This window comes from Hippoglossus hippoglossus, chromosome 21 (assembly GCF_009819705.1).
Source record: "Hippoglossus hippoglossus isolate fHipHip1 chromosome 21, fHipHip1.pri, whole genome shotgun sequence".
NCBI classification, from domain to species: domain Eukaryota; kingdom Metazoa; phylum Chordata; class Actinopteri; order Pleuronectiformes; family Pleuronectidae; genus Hippoglossus; species Hippoglossus hippoglossus.
In genome coordinates this window covers 57,849-74,897 of record NC_047171.1, presented here as the reverse complement: position 1 = coordinate 74,897, position 17,049 = coordinate 57,849, and the positions used below count along the sequence as shown (strand labels likewise).

Genomic DNA, 17,049 nt, shown 5'->3' with positions numbered 1-17,049 from the left:
CTGCTGCTGTAACATTGCAAATTTCTCCATTAATAAAGGAATTCTTATCTTATCTGTTTCTGACCAAACTGTCATTAAAATACAACAAATTACTTATAAAAAAATAATAATAATAATAATAATAATGTTATCTTTTGTCAAAATGGGTACGTCTAAAATGGGGGCGGGGCTCTCTGGCTCTGCAGGTCGATGTGTCTCGTCCTGCGTCACGACGCCGCTCGTGATTGGTGGAGGGCTTCAGGTTCCACGCAGCCTATTGGCTGCTGCGTGTGTCGTTCACAGGATCCTGACAGATGGAAGACAATCATAATAATCTGGCCGCCATCTTTGCTGAGGTCGTAGAGGGAGAGAGAGGAAGTGAAGACGGAGAAGAACCGCAAAACTAACCGCCGGTGTTTACGTTGATTCAGGCCAGAATGATCCATGCGGGTCCCGCTCGTCCCTCTTCCAGAAACCCGCTCCACTGGAACTGTGAGCTGCGGAGCTAACAGCGGCTAGCCGGAGCAGCTAGCTGTTGGATGACCGAGCAGTGGTCGTCCGAGGCGGACTGAGAGCTCGGCTCTGCCCGCTGGCTGTTCTCTGATCCCGGGTCACAGCAGCTGAGTGGTTTATGTTCATTTGACATTCAACACGTTATGAACCGTTCAGGTTCAACTCCAACGTTTTTTAAAACCAGAGTTTGGATCGAGTTTAGCCCCGGTTAGCCTCAACCGGAGCTTAATCCCGCTGGAAACACCGTAAAGTGACCTTCCACCGTGAAGCGGCCTGATCAGTGCGCTGGATCCCGAAGAGAAGAGCTGAAAGTCGGATGATAGCAGGTGGTTTGTCTGGTCCTCCTCGTCTACCAGGCCTGGCCTCAGACTAACGGCTTGTATCTGCAGCTCTGGCCCGATCACACCTGGGTTCACCTGTTGTCCCGGTGTGAAGTGGTTCACACCGGGACTGTGTGAGGAGTCCTGACCGGAACATGCTGCCGGCCCTCGGTGTCAAACATCAGTCGAAGCAGCTGTAAAGTGTCAGTCACGATGGGACCAGAGAGCAAACTGTTCCTCAGTGTTTTCCTCATCTCCTGCTCCTCAGGTGAGTCTGCTGCCATCACACCTGCAGGTGTGAAGCCGATCACACGTTCCCACCGGCTGCTGATCAGACGTTAGCAGACGTCACCCTAACCCACTATCAATTATCCATCTTCGTTTGTATTCAGTGTTTCATCGTTTGTTGTGTATGAAAACTTTCTGCATTGGGTTAGGGTTTCATTTGACAGTGAAATGTGTCCTTTCATTGAAAATCAGAAGATTCAGTTTCCTGAGGAGTACTCTGATTTAATATGAGTATTATTATTGTTATGACCATTCTTAATATTCTTATTTTTTACTCAGTTACTGTCTTTGAGTTGATTTCTCTTCCATCACACGAACCCTACACCACAGATCGACAGAAGGTTCACACTCCACTTGTTTGTTGCTTTTTATAATGTTATCCTCAGTTGGCTTAATAAATATACTTCTGTTAACATTTAACCGTGGTGTGTCTGACATTTTCTCATGGTCTTAAGAGCCGGGTTGTGACACAATAAACACTAGAAGTTATTAGAACTTAAGCAGTACTGACGTTTACTTTGTGTTTGTTTAATTTGCTGGAGAGTTTATGAGACTCGTATTTAAACACATTGAAAATATGACGAGCAGACACACACACACAAACAAACAAAATCCTAGGTGAAACGCTGGAATACTAACCTAATACAATCAAAAGCTCATGTTGATGATAACCATCCTGTTTACAGAGCTGGTAACACATATTCTAAACCAAATGTTTCATATTTATTCAAGATACATTTTTGGCAACATAGCCAGAGTCCATTTTATTTATTGTTTTGGTTGTGTGTGGTTTGTTTTATTTATTTAGGATATTTTAATATGTCTAATTCTCATTCAAATGTCACACTGAGTATTCTTCAGAATTAAGTTAATTGCTCTTTGAAAGGGTGAACTTGCACGATTATGTTAGAATATTGAGAATGTATATTATGAATTGGCGCTATACAAATAAAATTGAATTGAAAAAATGTTTGAATATTATCCAGGGCTCCAGCCTTACTTTTCCACTAGTAGCATTCGTGCTCCTTTCTGAACATTTTAGGAGCACCAGCACAAAATTTCGGCGCACCACTATCTTAACTGTTTTACTGATAAATGTTTTGCTCTGACTGAACCTCATCTGTTCAGCCTTCTTGACATCAAACTCCTCCAAGCTAGTTCCCTCGAGACGGATTCTAATCAGGTCCTCCACTGTGTCCACATGCAGGGACCCTCTGACATCAGATTTAATCATTTTCTCCTGTCATATTATTCTAACCCCCTTCTGCACTTTTACTTTAGTTACTTTAAGTAAATGCTGATTAGGCCTGGGTATCGCCACTGATTACCCAAATCGATTTGATTCCGATTCACAAGGTCTTGATTCATTTCGATTTCAGATTTGATTCACTTCAATATGGATTCAGTTAGGGATATTCCATTGTACAATATCAATTTTGCTTGGATATGAAAGAAATTCTCAGAACTAAAGCTGTAAACTGAACAAGGAAACCTCTTAGTTGGTGCAATATTAAAAATATGAAGGTAGGCCTGTCATAACAAATTGTTGGATGATATATTGTCCCAGAAATTATTGTGATAAATAATATTAGTGTCATCATTTTGAAACAATCTCATACCACCGAAATATGGACAATATTAGATGGTTGGAGGTGGGAGATCATATTTAAATGCCTCGTAGAAGGAAACCCTTGGAACTCATATCAGATCAGGGAACCAACTTTAGGGGTGCAGAGCGGGAACTGAAAGAGGCCTTCGCTGCATTGCAGCCTGACCTCCAAGCTCAAAATCGCAAAAGAACAGATTCAGTTCTGTTTTAATCCACCTAATGCTCCCCTATTGGGTGGGTGTTGGGAAAGAGAGATCCATTCCTGGAAACAAACACTCCAGGTGCCCAATCAATGACCTAAGAAGTACTCAGGACTGTTCTGACCGAGATTGAGGGGATTCTCATACCAAAGCCTGCTAAAATGTCCTCAGAAGGTCTAGTTGTTAACAGTGACGCTCCTCTATCAAACCTGCTTTATTTCAGATAACCTTTAGTGATTGGCTGACAGCTCTGATCAGTTCACATGAAGAAGCAGGTGAGTCCAGACTCTGATGGACTCTGTCTCCTCCTCAGGTGCCATTTTGGGTCGTTCAGAGACTCAGAAGTGTGTCCACTACAACTACAGCCCTAATTCTTCCTCCTCATCTTCCTCTGCGTTGGATGGTCGGGGGAACATCAGCAGAGTGATAACCTGCTCTGGGGAAAAAGATAAGAGGTTGCACTGCTTCGCCACCTGGAAGAACGTCTCTGGAGCTGTGAAGGTGGTGAAGCAGGGCTGCTGGCTGGATGACGTCAACTGTTATAACAGGTAATGTCAGTAGGACAGTTGCACTCAACCTTCAGACAACAGTCAGTCTAAATGAGCATAATCTTCATTATATGCCACTAAATTGTGCTCCACAGGAACGCTATTTCTGTGATTAGTATTAACCAGGCAACTGCTTGGCAGAACGATGCAATTGATGACTTTGCATCAATAAGGTCAAGATTTAATAATTATTTTGTTTTTATTTGTATCTATATACAATTTTTCATTTTTTTTCACTTAATCTTTGGTATTTATTATTATGACTGTACATAGTTTTGATAGTAAATAATGTTTCTATAATATAAACATTATTCCAAATGCCCTAATTAAAGCAGTGCGCTTCATTTCCGCTGCTACAACTCCATCCTAGGGGAAACACTGCATAGTCACTTTATAGTTAATTTTCAGCTGAAAGAAAGTTGTCAGTCAACTTTGTTATTCATTGTTCCAAGTGATAAAACACAGGGATTTCCGAAGTATCTGTTTCATCTGCAAAGAAAAAATCCAACACTGCGAGATTGGCTGTTCTCGTCTCACTGACGCTCTAAACACAAACCAACATTATTAATAATATTAAATATTTTCCTGATATTAGAACTTTAAATGATTCTTCACCCATGAGCTGTGTATGTGAGGCAGTCTAGCGGGTTTGTTGAAGTCAGTGTTTCTGTAATGCAGCTTTGGGATGAAAACAGAGTCTTACATTTCATTGTTTTCTTCTTCTGCTGACAGGAGCGAGTGTGTGGAAAAGAAAGATGGTCCTGAAGTCTTCTTCTGCTGTTGTGATGGCATTTTGTGTAACGACAAGTTCTTCTATAGCCCCAACATCAGCTGGCCACCCAGTAAGACACACCTGTTAGCTGTCTGTGTGTTTGTGTTTGTTCAGTTTAGTGATTCTGTTCATCAACGTCATGAAGATCAAAGTGGAATAAGAGTTACCTTTATGGAAAATGTTTATAAAAGACTCAAAACTTTATTCTCATGCAGTCGACCTGTATTTCATTTTGACAAAATTTGTTAAATTGATGCTGCAGTTTGTGATGTACTTTTTAAAATTCGATTTGTTGCGGTGTGTTTCCGTAGCGACGAACAAACCAGTGACGTCTCCACCTCCATTGCTGTCCACGCTCATGTACTCACTGGTTCCCATCATGGCTGTCACCGCCATTGTCCTCTTTTCCTTTTGGATGTACCGGCACCACAAGCTGGCCTACCCACCTGTACTAGTGCCCACACAGGTGACACACACACACAGACACACAGACACACACACACACACACACACACACACAGACACAGACACACAGGTGATGTCCAGTCCCTGGTCTCTTTGAATACTGTCACCTCTCTCTGTCTCTCTCTCTCTGTCTGACTGTGTAAACTGTTTGTCTCTCAACCTCCCAGCACGCCTTTCACATAATGATAGAGGTAAGAGGATCAAACTTCGCTTCCTTCCAGATCCATTACGGCTTTTATTTTATCATGAGATTACTTTTGCATCATGAGCTTCCACCTGCAACCTGACAGGACTTTTATTTAGAAAAAACACTCGCCTGTGATCATCTGCCACAGGTGTTGTTTTTTTCAATGCTCTGTGTTAGGGTTGGGTGATGTCAACCTAACTGGCATACGTATGTATGCAGTGAAACATTGCGATTGACAATGCCATGGGGTGGGGCATTGTGAAAAAGGGTTAGTAACAACAATATAACAATTAGGAGGCTATTTGTTTGAGATAGGAATAGAAGAGAAAAGGAGAGTTCACTGACTTCCTTCTGTAGGTAAGTTTTAATCGTCAGTTTTGCGATACAAATAGACTAACCCCCTGAGAGGCAGGTGCAAACCATCACGATTTAAAAATCCGGCGCAAGGAGCTGTTACAGGCTAATAAATAGAATAAACTGATCCTTCATTTTTGTTCTCTTGCGGCCTGGCTGCAGTTGCGCTGCGGAACGGCTCTTGGCTCATCATCATACTGCCTGTCAGCCCAACCCTACTCAGTACTGATGATGTCGTCGTCGTCGTCGTCGTTGTTGTTGTTGTTGTACAGATGGACAGATGTCCCTGTGTCCTGATACCGTCAATCACTGTGTTGTTCTTCTTTCAGGACCCTGGACCCTTTCCCCCCTCCCCCATCCTTGGTCAAAAGCCCCTGCAGTTACTGGAGATCAAATCCAGGGGGCGTTTCGGCTGCGTGTGGAAGGCGCAGCTGCTCAGTGAATATGTGGCTGTCAAAATCTTCCAAATACAGGTCAGTACTGTGTTACTGTCTCTTGACTCTGTGGTTTCTTTTATCAGTTTGTATGCAGAAGACACTGAACTGTATGTGTCATTGTCACCAGACGACCTCACGGTCTAGATTTGACCTTCAGCTCGTCTCTGACATTGTCACATGATGACGTCACCTTCATCTAAACCTTAACTCTTTGAAATCTTCATGACATCATCATCAGTCTTGTCATCAGGTCTCACCTCAGCTGAGGTGAGATCATGTTTGACAAGCAGCTGATCTTCTCGGACCATGATGCATCTGTCTCCAGGTGGAGACTTTTTGTTCTAAACAACATGAGAGAACTCGTGTGACCTGAATCACGGCCTCTCTCAATCTGCGTACTTAACTGTACCTGTGGACTAACAGAACGTCATCAGTCACAGCCCAAGTACTGTTCCAATTCAAAAGTCTGCATATAGTCAAGTACAGTCAAATGCCCGGATGTTAACTTGCTCCACCCATCGTGGATGCATCTGGTGGTGCTCTGTGTGGACTTCGGCAGCTACGTAACCCAGAATGCATTTCGGTTCAAGCGGCAATGGCGGAGGAGAAAATACACAACTGTAAGTTATAATTTTCGAAATACTACTGCTATTTTACAAATTGTAGTTTTAAAATGTTTTTAGGCAAAAATATTGTTGTTTACACCTCAAATATACGGTCTATTTATCAAGACAGACCCTAAATTTTGCTCGGACGTTTTCATTAGCTCAACTCTCATTCAACTCACAACAACAGAAAACAAACGCAGCTAGCTTACAGGCTACATGCTTCTAGCACTGTTGACGCCTTTAGCTTTGAATAAAGCTGCCATATTAAACTGCGTTTAAGGCGAGCTTACCTGCTCTTCTCGCACTGTGAGCTGGGTTGTTTTGAACATGCTCACTTGCTTTTATCAGCGCGACACAGTAGGAGCCGGTGTATGAGTGTGTATGTATGGGGGTGTAACGTAAATAAGCATCAACGTCAAACGTCCATCCAGGAGAGGATATATCATCCGAGTAGCGTGGCTGGTTTAACAGTACTAGACATTCCTTCCTACCGCAACCGTTATCTGGGCACCGTGCTCAACAGGCCAGGATGTAGCGGTCAAAAAGATACTGTAGCCTACATGATTACCGTTTCATATTCATGGTATATCCTTTTCTTTAAAAAAATATCCTGGCTAATAACTAATGATGAGGTACAGCTGCTTATACCATGAATGTATAGTGATGTTTGTGTATCTAACTCTACAAGGCCTGTTATCCTCTTGATGACTGCTAAGAAGACAAACAGCAGGTATGAGGAATGTCGCTGATGTGCCAATACCTGTATGTGTCAATATTCTTAAACTATTAATCCCCCCCCCCTGTAATTGGCAGTTTATTTAGTAGACCTAAAGTAAACATAGTATAGTAATGTTATAGCCCTAAACTAACTGCTAACATCATAAGGTTATAATGTAAACCTGTTTTTATGTAAATCCATTTTTATTAACCATTTTATAAGGATGGAGTAAATATTACACACAACTTAGAATTACCCAGTAGATTTACCGCACTAGGAACAGCTGCTGACAAATAATGTTAATTAATTAATTAAAAATCAAATATAGATTTTATAAAATATGGAACTACATTAATTGTTATGTAAGTGTAGAAGGTGTAGGGTTGGGTTTCGTTTTATTTTAAATACATATTACAGTGAAAATAACCGCAGTACTCTGAAGACGAGCAGAGACAATCCTAACCCTAACCCTTGAAACGGAGTCACGAGGGTAGTGGTTGAAATCCTCCCCTACGAATTGGGACAGCCCTTCAAGAAGCCGTTACATCATCAGTAGTAGTCGCGTAAACCCTACACGTCATCAGTAGTCGATGCGAAAATAAGCAATCATGCAAAAAAAGATCGCTAGCATGCTAATGCTACCGCGCTCCCGATCTTTATTTTTGTTTACGGTTGTTGTGAAAAAAGTGACCATCATACATTGGAATGATATTAAACTAAGATATTACATCAGTATCGTAATTTTTAAATCCTTATTAATGGAGAAAATACTACATTTGTGGGTCTCTCTCCCAGCTTGCCGGTGATTCGCAAGGCATTCTGGGTACGTTTGGAGGCTATGGAGCCTTGGCCCCTCCCCTCGGCCCCACCCCTCCGTCCTAACAGGTATTGGGACAGCCTACACCTGAACGCAAGACGAAGGAAAAGGGCCAAGGGGTGAAATGGGATTGGGCCTGTGATGTCAACAAGTCTGCCGCTGCTGTTCTTCATGACTGTACCACATCCCCTTGTCCATAGGAGTTTGTACTGCTGAGTTCAAACTTCCATGTATGCCAGTCTGTACTTGGTCTCAGTGTTCCACCATGGAAGCTCTCCTGCTCCTCTCTTCATGCTCAGTGAAACTCCTACAGATGGTCCAGAAGGTGACAGAGCATCTGCCCTTCAATCAGCCTGAAAGGTCACATGATCTCCACCTCCAGGATCAAACTCTGTTACTGATATTAGTCTGCAGAGCAACCTCTGGTTCTAAACACGATCATACAAGCTCATGCTCCTTCTCCACTCTGTTCCTCTGAGGAACGTCTGATGACCATTGATGAAGATGGGGAAGCAGCTGTTAGCTCATGCTAACAACCTGTGTTCAGATGATGGACTGCGTGGTTACAGGGAGTTGTTTTGATCTTTGACCTCTCTGTGTCCAGGACAAACCGTCATGGCAGAACGAGTTGGAGATCTACAACATGAACGGGATGAGACATGAAAACCTGCTGCACTTCATCGGTGCTGAGAGAAGAGGAAGTCACATGGTCACGGAGCTTTGGCTCATCACCGCCTTCCACGACAAGGTAACGCTGACCCCTTCGGGGCAGGAGGGGAAGCACACACACTGACCCCTTCAATAGTGTGTAATCACCTAAATTGAAAGAACTGTTTTTTTCTTCATCCTTGAATGAGCCCTTTATATTTAAATACCTAATATTTACATCAGGAGCATGTCGTCTCTACGGAGGCCGCTGTGTTTTTCACTTTTGCCCAAAATGGACAAACTTAATAATCTTTTGAGTTTTTAGGACAACTGAAGCTACCACAGGTTCTCTTTCATGTTTGGAAGGTGAGGGTTATTCAGCTGCAACATGCAACTTCACCACTCGATGTCACTTCATTCTACACACTGAACCTTTAATTGTCATTCATCCACATACACAGTACATGGCTGAACGAAATGGCATTTCTCACAGGCCAATGTGTAAAATTGTGTGTGTGGGGGGGCACTATGTGGTGGATTGCAACAGGGTGTTAATGAGTCTTGACAGCTTGGGGAAAGAAGCTGTTACAGAACCTTGTGGTTTTTGGTTCTGATACTGCTAAACCTTCTGCCTGATGGCAGTGGGACAAACAGTGGGTCCTTCATGATGGAAGAGGATTTGCATCGTGTTTTGAAAATGTCCTGGATGGTGGGGAGATAGACTCCTATGATCTTCTCAGTTGTCCTCACTATGCGTTTTCACTACGCTTTTCAAATCTCAAACCACACAGGGCTCCTAAGGAGTGCGACTAAATATTTTAATTGGTTGCACCAGTGCGCCTGAAAATTATCAGGTCCCAAAAATGATTTTTTTTTATTAAAAAACAACTGGGTGTTTGGACATTTGCCTTTGACAAACATTGACACACAGAGCGCCACAGGAAGTGATTCCTGCCCGTGGCCATCAAACTACACAACTCCTCACTCTGAGTGTCAGACCCTCTGAGTGTCAGATACTGAGTCAACCGACTGGACTCATTTCAATGCCAGCAATGTCGGACATATCCATGCTTATAATAAACACTCAATGTACAGAATGCGCATATTGTACATATTTTATTTTATATATTTTGTAAATCTTATAAGCTTATACTTCTAATTTCTAATCTTGCATGGAGCTATTGGAACAATAAACAATTTCCCCCTGGGATCAATAAAGTATTTCTGATTCTGATCCGATTCAGAGCCTGATCAAGATCCAGAGCCTACTAAAAACAAGAACATTTAAAACTATGCCTTTCGCATTGCGCGGAAAAGTGCTTTTGCTGTTTCAACATCAACATTCAGAATTGAAACCCTAAAAAAGCACAACGTCTAAAAGGCACACCTTGTGTTGTGATAGGTGCGTTGCTGACGCAGCAGCTCCTCTCACAGCAGCGTTTCAGCAGCGTTCAGGCAGCGGCAAATCAAAGAAGTGAGGAATCAGAAATGATGATCAAATTTAACACTGCTTACAATATAGCAAAAGAGGAGTTGCCCTTCACTAAATTCTAATCACTGATAATCCTCATGAAAAAGAACGGGTTAATAGTCAACCCGACCTACGCCAACGACACTGCATACACACAGTTCATCAGAGTGATTGCTGACTCATTAATAAATAGACGTCTCTCAAGATCGCGGATTCCATGTACATTTCATTTATGATTGATAGAGACACAGACATGACACGAAAGAGTGTGAAATCATCTACTGCTCCTTTTGTTTGAGTTATATTTGTTTGGTTTATCTATTTATTTGAGTTTTTCAACCACTTAAAAACCAGCACTTTAAGTTTGTTTTATCATCACAATTTTTAGTTTAGTGCTCTGTGATTAAAATAAACATTTTTCCATGCCTTTACTCCTGTATTACAATAATATGCAATTAGATATGGATTTACCTATTTCTATGGGAAGCGACGCTGAAAATGAAATATTGGGTGCACCTAAAATATGCGGTGGTGCACCTAAATGAAAAAGTTAGGCGCACCAGTGCAAGGGCTGATCATTCCAGTGGCTCTATTTGGTGTTACCTGAACCCAGGTAGAGGAGGGTCCCACGATCATAGCTCAAATGAGTGAGACAAACTTCACGAATACACAAACAAGCACTGTTGGCGTTAGCCGGAGGGGCCGCTGTGTCCTTGGCGCCGCCATCTTGATATGCAGGACGCACACAATCACGTGCTACAGAAGATAAATCTACTTTTAAGAATAAAGTATTTTTTTGAATTTGTGTTTTTTTTAATTTAAATTAATTTATAATGTGTATTTTACTGTAATTAATGAGACATTTCATAATTTGTAAATGTCTTTGTGTAACTGTCTGTATGTAACTGTGTATGTCTGTAACTCTCTGTCTGCAACTGTGTGTCTGCAACTGTGTGTCTGCAACTGTGTCTGTGACTGTCTGTAACTGTCTGTACTGCCTGTCTGTAACTGTGTATCTCTGTGTGTCTGTAACTGTCTGTAACTCTCTGTCTGTCTTTAACTGTGTCTTTAACTGTGTGTATGTCTGTAACGGTCTTTAACTCACTGTCTGAGACTGTGTGTCTGAGACTGTGTGTCTGAAACTGTGTGTCTGTAACTGTGTCTGTAACTGTCTGTACTGCCTGTCTGTAACTGTGTATCTCTGTGTGTCTGTAACTCTCTGTCTGTCTTTAACTGTGTCTTTAACTGTGTGTATGTCTGTAACGGTCTTTAACTCACTGTCTGAGACTGTGTGTCTGAAACTGTGTGTCTGAAACTGTCTGTAACTCTCTGTAACTCTCTGTCTGTAACGGTTTGTCTGTAACTGTGTGTCTAGTAATTTTACTTATTAAAGTAACATTACATTTTTTTCTTAATGAAAGAAAATGTTCTGATGATGTGACGTTCACCAGTCGGTCACATGACATGTTCTGTGTTCCGTGTTTAGGGTTCTCTAACCGACTACCTGAAGGCAAACGTTCTCTCCTGGTCTGAGCTGTGTGTCATCGCTCAGTCCATGTCCAGAGGTCTCGCCTACCTGCACCAAGACATACCTGGACACAAGGACGGACACAAGCCCGCCATCGCACACAGGTACACACACTTACATACGACACACTGGTACTCTGGTACACACTAGTACACTCTGGTATACACTAGTACACACAGATACACACAGATACACTCGGCTGTAGAGAGAGTTGTGTCAGACAGGATGTTTCACTATGTGTGTTTTTTCAGGGACTTTAAGAGTAAGAACGTTCTGCTGAAGTCCGACCTGAGCGCCTGCATTGCTGACTTCGGCCTTGCTCTCAGGTTTGAGGCGGGAAAGTCTCCAGGAGACACCCACGGACAGGTGAGTTCACCTGAGAGAATGCCCCCCACTAACCAGCTGCTGTTTATCATTTGATAAAAGTTGCCAATCAAACCCAGAGGGTCTCGTCTGACCAGGAGACAATGACTGTTATCAAACAGGAAGTCAACACATGTAAACTAATAGGACTGAACCAAAGATATCAATCAATCACTCAATCAAGTTTTATTTGTATCGCCTCATATTCATAAATTTGAATCAGAGTAAAATGACAAACAATTTACAGGAAAGAGGTGACATCATTTCCTGTCTCAGGACGAGACAAAAATAACTAGATTTCCAAAATTAATGAGAAAAGAGTTTAACACAAATGAAGACGTGAATCAATGTTTAAAGTTTTTATAGAAAAAGAAAAGGTCTGACAGTTATATTGTTTATCTACGTCATCTGGTTATAATCATTATCCACCATCATGATCTACATTAATGTAATGAAGTGTGTCATGTGTCCTCTGACGTTCTAGACCTACAGCAGCAGAACTAAGAGCAAGACATACCTGAACAACTCTTATAATTCTCATTATAACAACCTGACAGAGCTGAAACATGATGATGGACTGTTCCTGAGCTCTCTTTACATTCGACACGTCAGGACAAGGAGACTTGGGCATGGGCTGGGATTCGAGCCCTCAACCCTCAGCCGCCCCTCTTCTCAATTCACTTTTTTTTTACTTTAAGGTCTTATGTTATGATTAATATTGAACTGAATTGAATACCTTTTATTATAATTCATTCTTCTTTTTGCCATGGATTTTTTTGTGAAGCTCTTTATAACATTGTTTAGATAACTGCTATACAAATAAAGTTATTTCTATTATTATTCTTAAGAATAATAAACTTTATTTATATAGCACCGTTCGAAACACAGTAACAAGGTGCTTTAAAAGTTCAAATAATAAATTGACGGCAAAAACAAAATTAATGCAACTTGAAGATCACACAGCATCTGAGCTCAAATACAAAAGTAAAAACAAAATTAAATAAAACACCAGCTGAAAGCTCACTTTTCAAAATGTGTTGTTAAGACAGATTTTTCTACAGAGTGGAGGCGCTGTGATAAAAAAGGTCCTCAGACTGTGGAATGACTTGGACTTCAACTGATGAACTAATCCGCTCCTTACCTGCAGAAACTGTTTACTTCTTTATCAGTCAGAGGTCTTGTCGCCCTCGGCAGGAGATTTGAATCACTTTTCATTGTGTGTTTCAGGTGGGGACCAGGAGGTACATGGCCCCTGAGGTCCTGGAGGGGGCGATCAACTTCCAGAGAGATGCCTTCCTCAGGATCGACATGTATGCTGTCGGTCTGGTGCTGTGGGAGCTCGCTGCTCGCTGCAAGGCTGCTGACGGTAACACTCAACACTCGCATACAGGCTGCTGGAGAACCTTTCAGATCTGGGGGCCTGTACTATGAAGCAGGATGTGTTATTATCTGTAACTTCAGGTTTAATTCCCTTCTTATCGCAGTAAATCAACATGGTAACTTCTGCTGAACAGCTAACCTGCTCTGGAGCAGGTTACATTGCTTATCATTTACATTACGTTACATTTCATTTAGCTGACGCTTTTATCCAAAGCGACTTACAATAAGTGCATCAACCATGAGGGTACAAACTCAGAACAACAAGAATCAAGAAAGTACAATTTTCTTCAAAAAAGCCAAACTACAAAGTTCTATAAGTAAGTGCAACATATAAGTGCAACTTGACTTAGACCATCTTCTTAACCAAGGTGTGGTCTGAAGAGATGTGTCTTTAGTCTGCGGTGGAAGATGTGTAGACTTTCTGCTGTCCTGATGTCAATGGGGAGCTCATTCCACCATTTAGGAGCCAGGACAGGAAACAGTTGTGGTTTTGTTGAGTGGCAGCTGTCACTCGCAGTGAGGGAGCAGCTGATTGGCCAGGCTGGGGTGTAAGGTTTGACCATGTCCTGGATGTAGGCTCTGGAGCCACGTTCACCTTGCACGCACACACCGGAAACACTGCACACAAGGTCTCACCCAAGGGTACGCGCGGGGTGCGTGTTAGCATCGCTACTTCCTCTAGCATCGCCACTTCCGGTAGCAAACTTTTAAGCTTAAAACATGTTATAAATTACAAGTCAAGGGGGCATCCCAGGACCGAGGGTTTGTGGTTAACCGGTACTACAAAAGGAGGTTAGGTCTAACCCTTAACCCTTGACTTGTTTAACTCCACAGGTTTGAGTCTGTGATGATCCTCACTAACACAAGTCCTTTATATCTCAGTGAAACACAATGTTCCTGCAGAGTCACAACATGCTGAAGTGATTCATGATTTAAAATCTAGAGTTGTGTTTGTAGGAAGATGGAGCCAGTTTGACTTTATCTGCAGCTACAGAACCACAGGAAGAAAGAGTTCACACCAAATCACTCAAGTTTTACACACGTCTTTAAATATAACTTATTACTGCAGAACGGAATCACTTCAGTAATAAATGAAGTGATTAGGTTTATATTTTTATTACCAGAAACTTCATCAGCTACTTGAACACCTTTGTCTGTTCCATTTATAAAAGGCATCTTCTCCTCGGTATCAAAGAACAAGAAACTGAAAATTCAATTGAAGTCTGAGAAACAGAAGTTAGAGAGATGTCAGAATAAATTCAAACAGTCTTCTTTGTCATGGGGATGTTTTCATTTCTTTTGTTCACGGCTTGAAAGAGGTAACTAATAAACTGTTCAACTAAACTTTGACAAACTAACAGATTGTGAGAGAAACTTTTATTTTTTTTGGATGGAACAACTTGTTCGTGACTTTCTTTGAGACACAGTTAAACATAGCTAGACCATTATACTGGTACCGTGCAGGCTGGCTCTGAAGTATGAGTTACCATGGTGACTGAGCAGGAATTAATTCAAGCCAGACTCATGGAATAGATCTCTCACTTAAATAAGCCAGACTTATTAGAGTTAACCAGGATTTGAATTTAGCCGCATTGAACTTGCTTTGTAGTAAAGGCCCCTGTTCTCCTTGTGTTCTGAACTCTGACGGTCCCCCCTGTCTCTGGTCCAGGTCCGGTGAATGAGTACATGCTGCCGTTTGAGGAGGAGGTGGGTCAACATCCGACTCTGGAGGACATGCAGGATGTTGTCGTCCACAATAAGCTGAGACCGACGCTCAGAGAGTGCTGGAAGAACCATGCTGTGAGTCTCTCTCTCTCTCTCTCTCTCTCTCTCTCTCTCTCTCTCTCTCTCTCTCTCTCTCTCTCTCTCCAGTTTAAATGTGGATTTGTTTGAAATGACGCCACAATATCAACACTGATCATCACATGATGATTGATACTTTTCTTTATGAGTTAAATCTTTCTTCAGAGCTGCTTCATTCATAATTCAGCTCATCTGTCGCACTGACACATTCACACACACAAACAGTGTGATCAGACACATGTGTAAACTCAGACAACAGAATCTGTAAACTAAGTCGATGTATGTAAAGCTGGAGGAGATGGTGGCTTGATTTGTTTGGCGCAGTGTGCTGCGTGAATGATAGACACAGAGAGGAGCAGTAAATTACTGACAGAGCTGCTAGATACAGAACAAAACTGACTACTTTTGTCCATCCAAACATGTTTGAAAAAGACCATTTGATCACCGTCAGTGGACTTAGTGAAGCTGTGCATGGCTTGGCACTGATTGAGTTCACGTGACTCGGTAGTACCGACGTAATTCGGTCGGTACCTAACCCTACAAGGCATCATACCGCGGGTTAGACCTAACCTCCTTTCGTAGTATCGGTTAACCACAAAGTTACTCCCTCACTTCATAGTACAGGCCCATGGTGTTGTGTTGTTGTTGTTGTGTTGTGGTTTTGAAAGCTATTGTGCTGTTGAGAGATGTTGTTGTTGACAGGTGTTGAGTTGACGACAGATTTTGTTGTTATTGTTCTGCAGGGTCTGGTGTTGTTGTGTGAGACCATCGAGGAATGCTGGGACCATGAGGCGGAGGCCCGACTGTCGGCCGGCTGCGTGGAGGAGCGAATCGTACAGATGCAGCGACAGACGAATGCCACGATGCCCGAGGAGATTGTCACGGTTGTCACCATGGTAACCAACGTGGACTACTTGCCTAAAGAGTCAAGCCTATGACGAGACATAGGGCCTATCAGGATGGAGCAGGGACTCCTGCTAAGGTGACCTGCCGGGTGCTCAGGTGACCTCCAGGTGCTCAGTTGATTTGTTGGACGCTCAGGTGACCTCTGGCTGCAGGTGAGTGTCAGACTGATGAGCAGCTCTTGAACCTGGAGAACAACATGGTGGAGAGTCTCTCTGTCATCACTTCCTGTTACCTTTTTTGACGATCCAAACACTTTTATTTCAAAATAAAAGGGCGACTTAAGTTTGTCTAATGTGATGATGATGATGTCAACAACAAATGTCTTCTGAATGTCTGTTTCACTGTTTTTTTTTTGTGTCATATATACATGTAAATACAGATTTGTATTCTATACGTAAATTTACAGATTAAGTTTATTTTGAGAAATATGCATATACAGATTATTATTATATACATGTATAAACAGATTTAGGGATGTCACAATACAAAATATTTATTAGTCAATACACCATGATACGATTCTCGATGCCCAATTTGATACCATGGCAAAAACAAAACCTCTCACTTACTTCCACACGCACTCTTTTAATAATAACATTTGAACATACAAAAAACAACAGTGGCTATATGTAGTCTTCATGAATATATTATGATTGTATATTATGATATACAAACATATACAGATTGCTTTATACCTGTATACAGAGTATTATTATCATGATATACAAATGATTATTATGATATACATGTGTATATATATATATACACGTATATATAGATTGTTATTATATATGTATATACAGATAATTGTTTTTATTATATAGAAGAAACAACTCTGTCGTTAGATCATCAGCTGATTTAAATCCAAATCTTGTTATTTCTACATACTGAAAATGACATGATTTTATCCTACATTTATTTTAGTGTTGTGTGACATCACAGATCAGCTGACTGAATGTTAAAATGAAGAACGTCGTCTGCTCATTTGTTTTCTTCTGGATGCTGATTGGATCAGAGCCTCGACTGCTACAAATCAAATGACATCAAACACAAGTGAAGTGAAAAATCTGTCGTCACGTCAACAACGAAAACCAAACGTTTGCTAAACGTCTCAGGGAGATGGTCAGGAACTCTC

The 17,049-nt window shown here is 41.7% G+C and overlaps 1 protein-coding gene across 2 annotated transcripts; it reads left to right on the top strand.

Annotated features, from left to right (window-relative positions):
• The first annotated feature begins 305 nt into the window (after positions 1-305).
• acvr2aa (activin A receptor type 2Aa) lies at positions 306-16,784 on the top strand. Of its 2 annotated transcripts, XM_034574206.1 has the most exons (12): positions 306-1,080; positions 3,223-3,457; positions 4,190-4,299; positions 4,541-4,695; positions 4,862-4,885; positions 5,565-5,708; positions 8,420-8,563; positions 11,421-11,566; positions 11,714-11,828; positions 13,053-13,191; positions 14,875-15,005; positions 15,752-16,784. In XM_034574206.1, the coding sequence occupies exons 1-12, from the start codon at positions 1,026-1,028 to the stop codon at positions 15,944-15,946; spliced, it is 1,593 nt and encodes a 530-aa protein (XP_034430097.1). In that variant the 5' UTR covers positions 306-1,025; the 3' UTR covers positions 15,947-16,784. The 2 variants fall into 2 exon arrangements, with proteins under 2 accessions (XP_034430097.1, XP_034430098.1); XM_034574207.1 differs by lacking the exon at positions 4,862-4,885 and having other exon boundaries at positions 307-1,080.
• Positions 16,785-17,049: the final 265 nt, after the last annotated feature.

What these genes read in the sequence shown, in the direction of transcription:
- acvr2aa (XM_034574206.1), top strand. Translation starts at nt 1,026, where the DNA reads ATGGGACCAGAGAGCAAACTGTTCCTCAGTGTTTTCCTCATCTCCTGC. An exon ending in TCACCGCCTTCCACGACAAG is followed by an intron (nt 8,564 to 11,420) that starts GTAACGCTGACC and finishes TTCCGTGTTTAG; the next exon opens with GGTTCTCTAACCGACTACCT. An exon ending in CAGGAGACACCCACGGACAG is followed by an intron (nt 11,829 to 13,052) that starts GTGAGTTCACCT and finishes TGTGTGTTTCAG; the next exon opens with GTGGGGACCAGGAGGTACAT.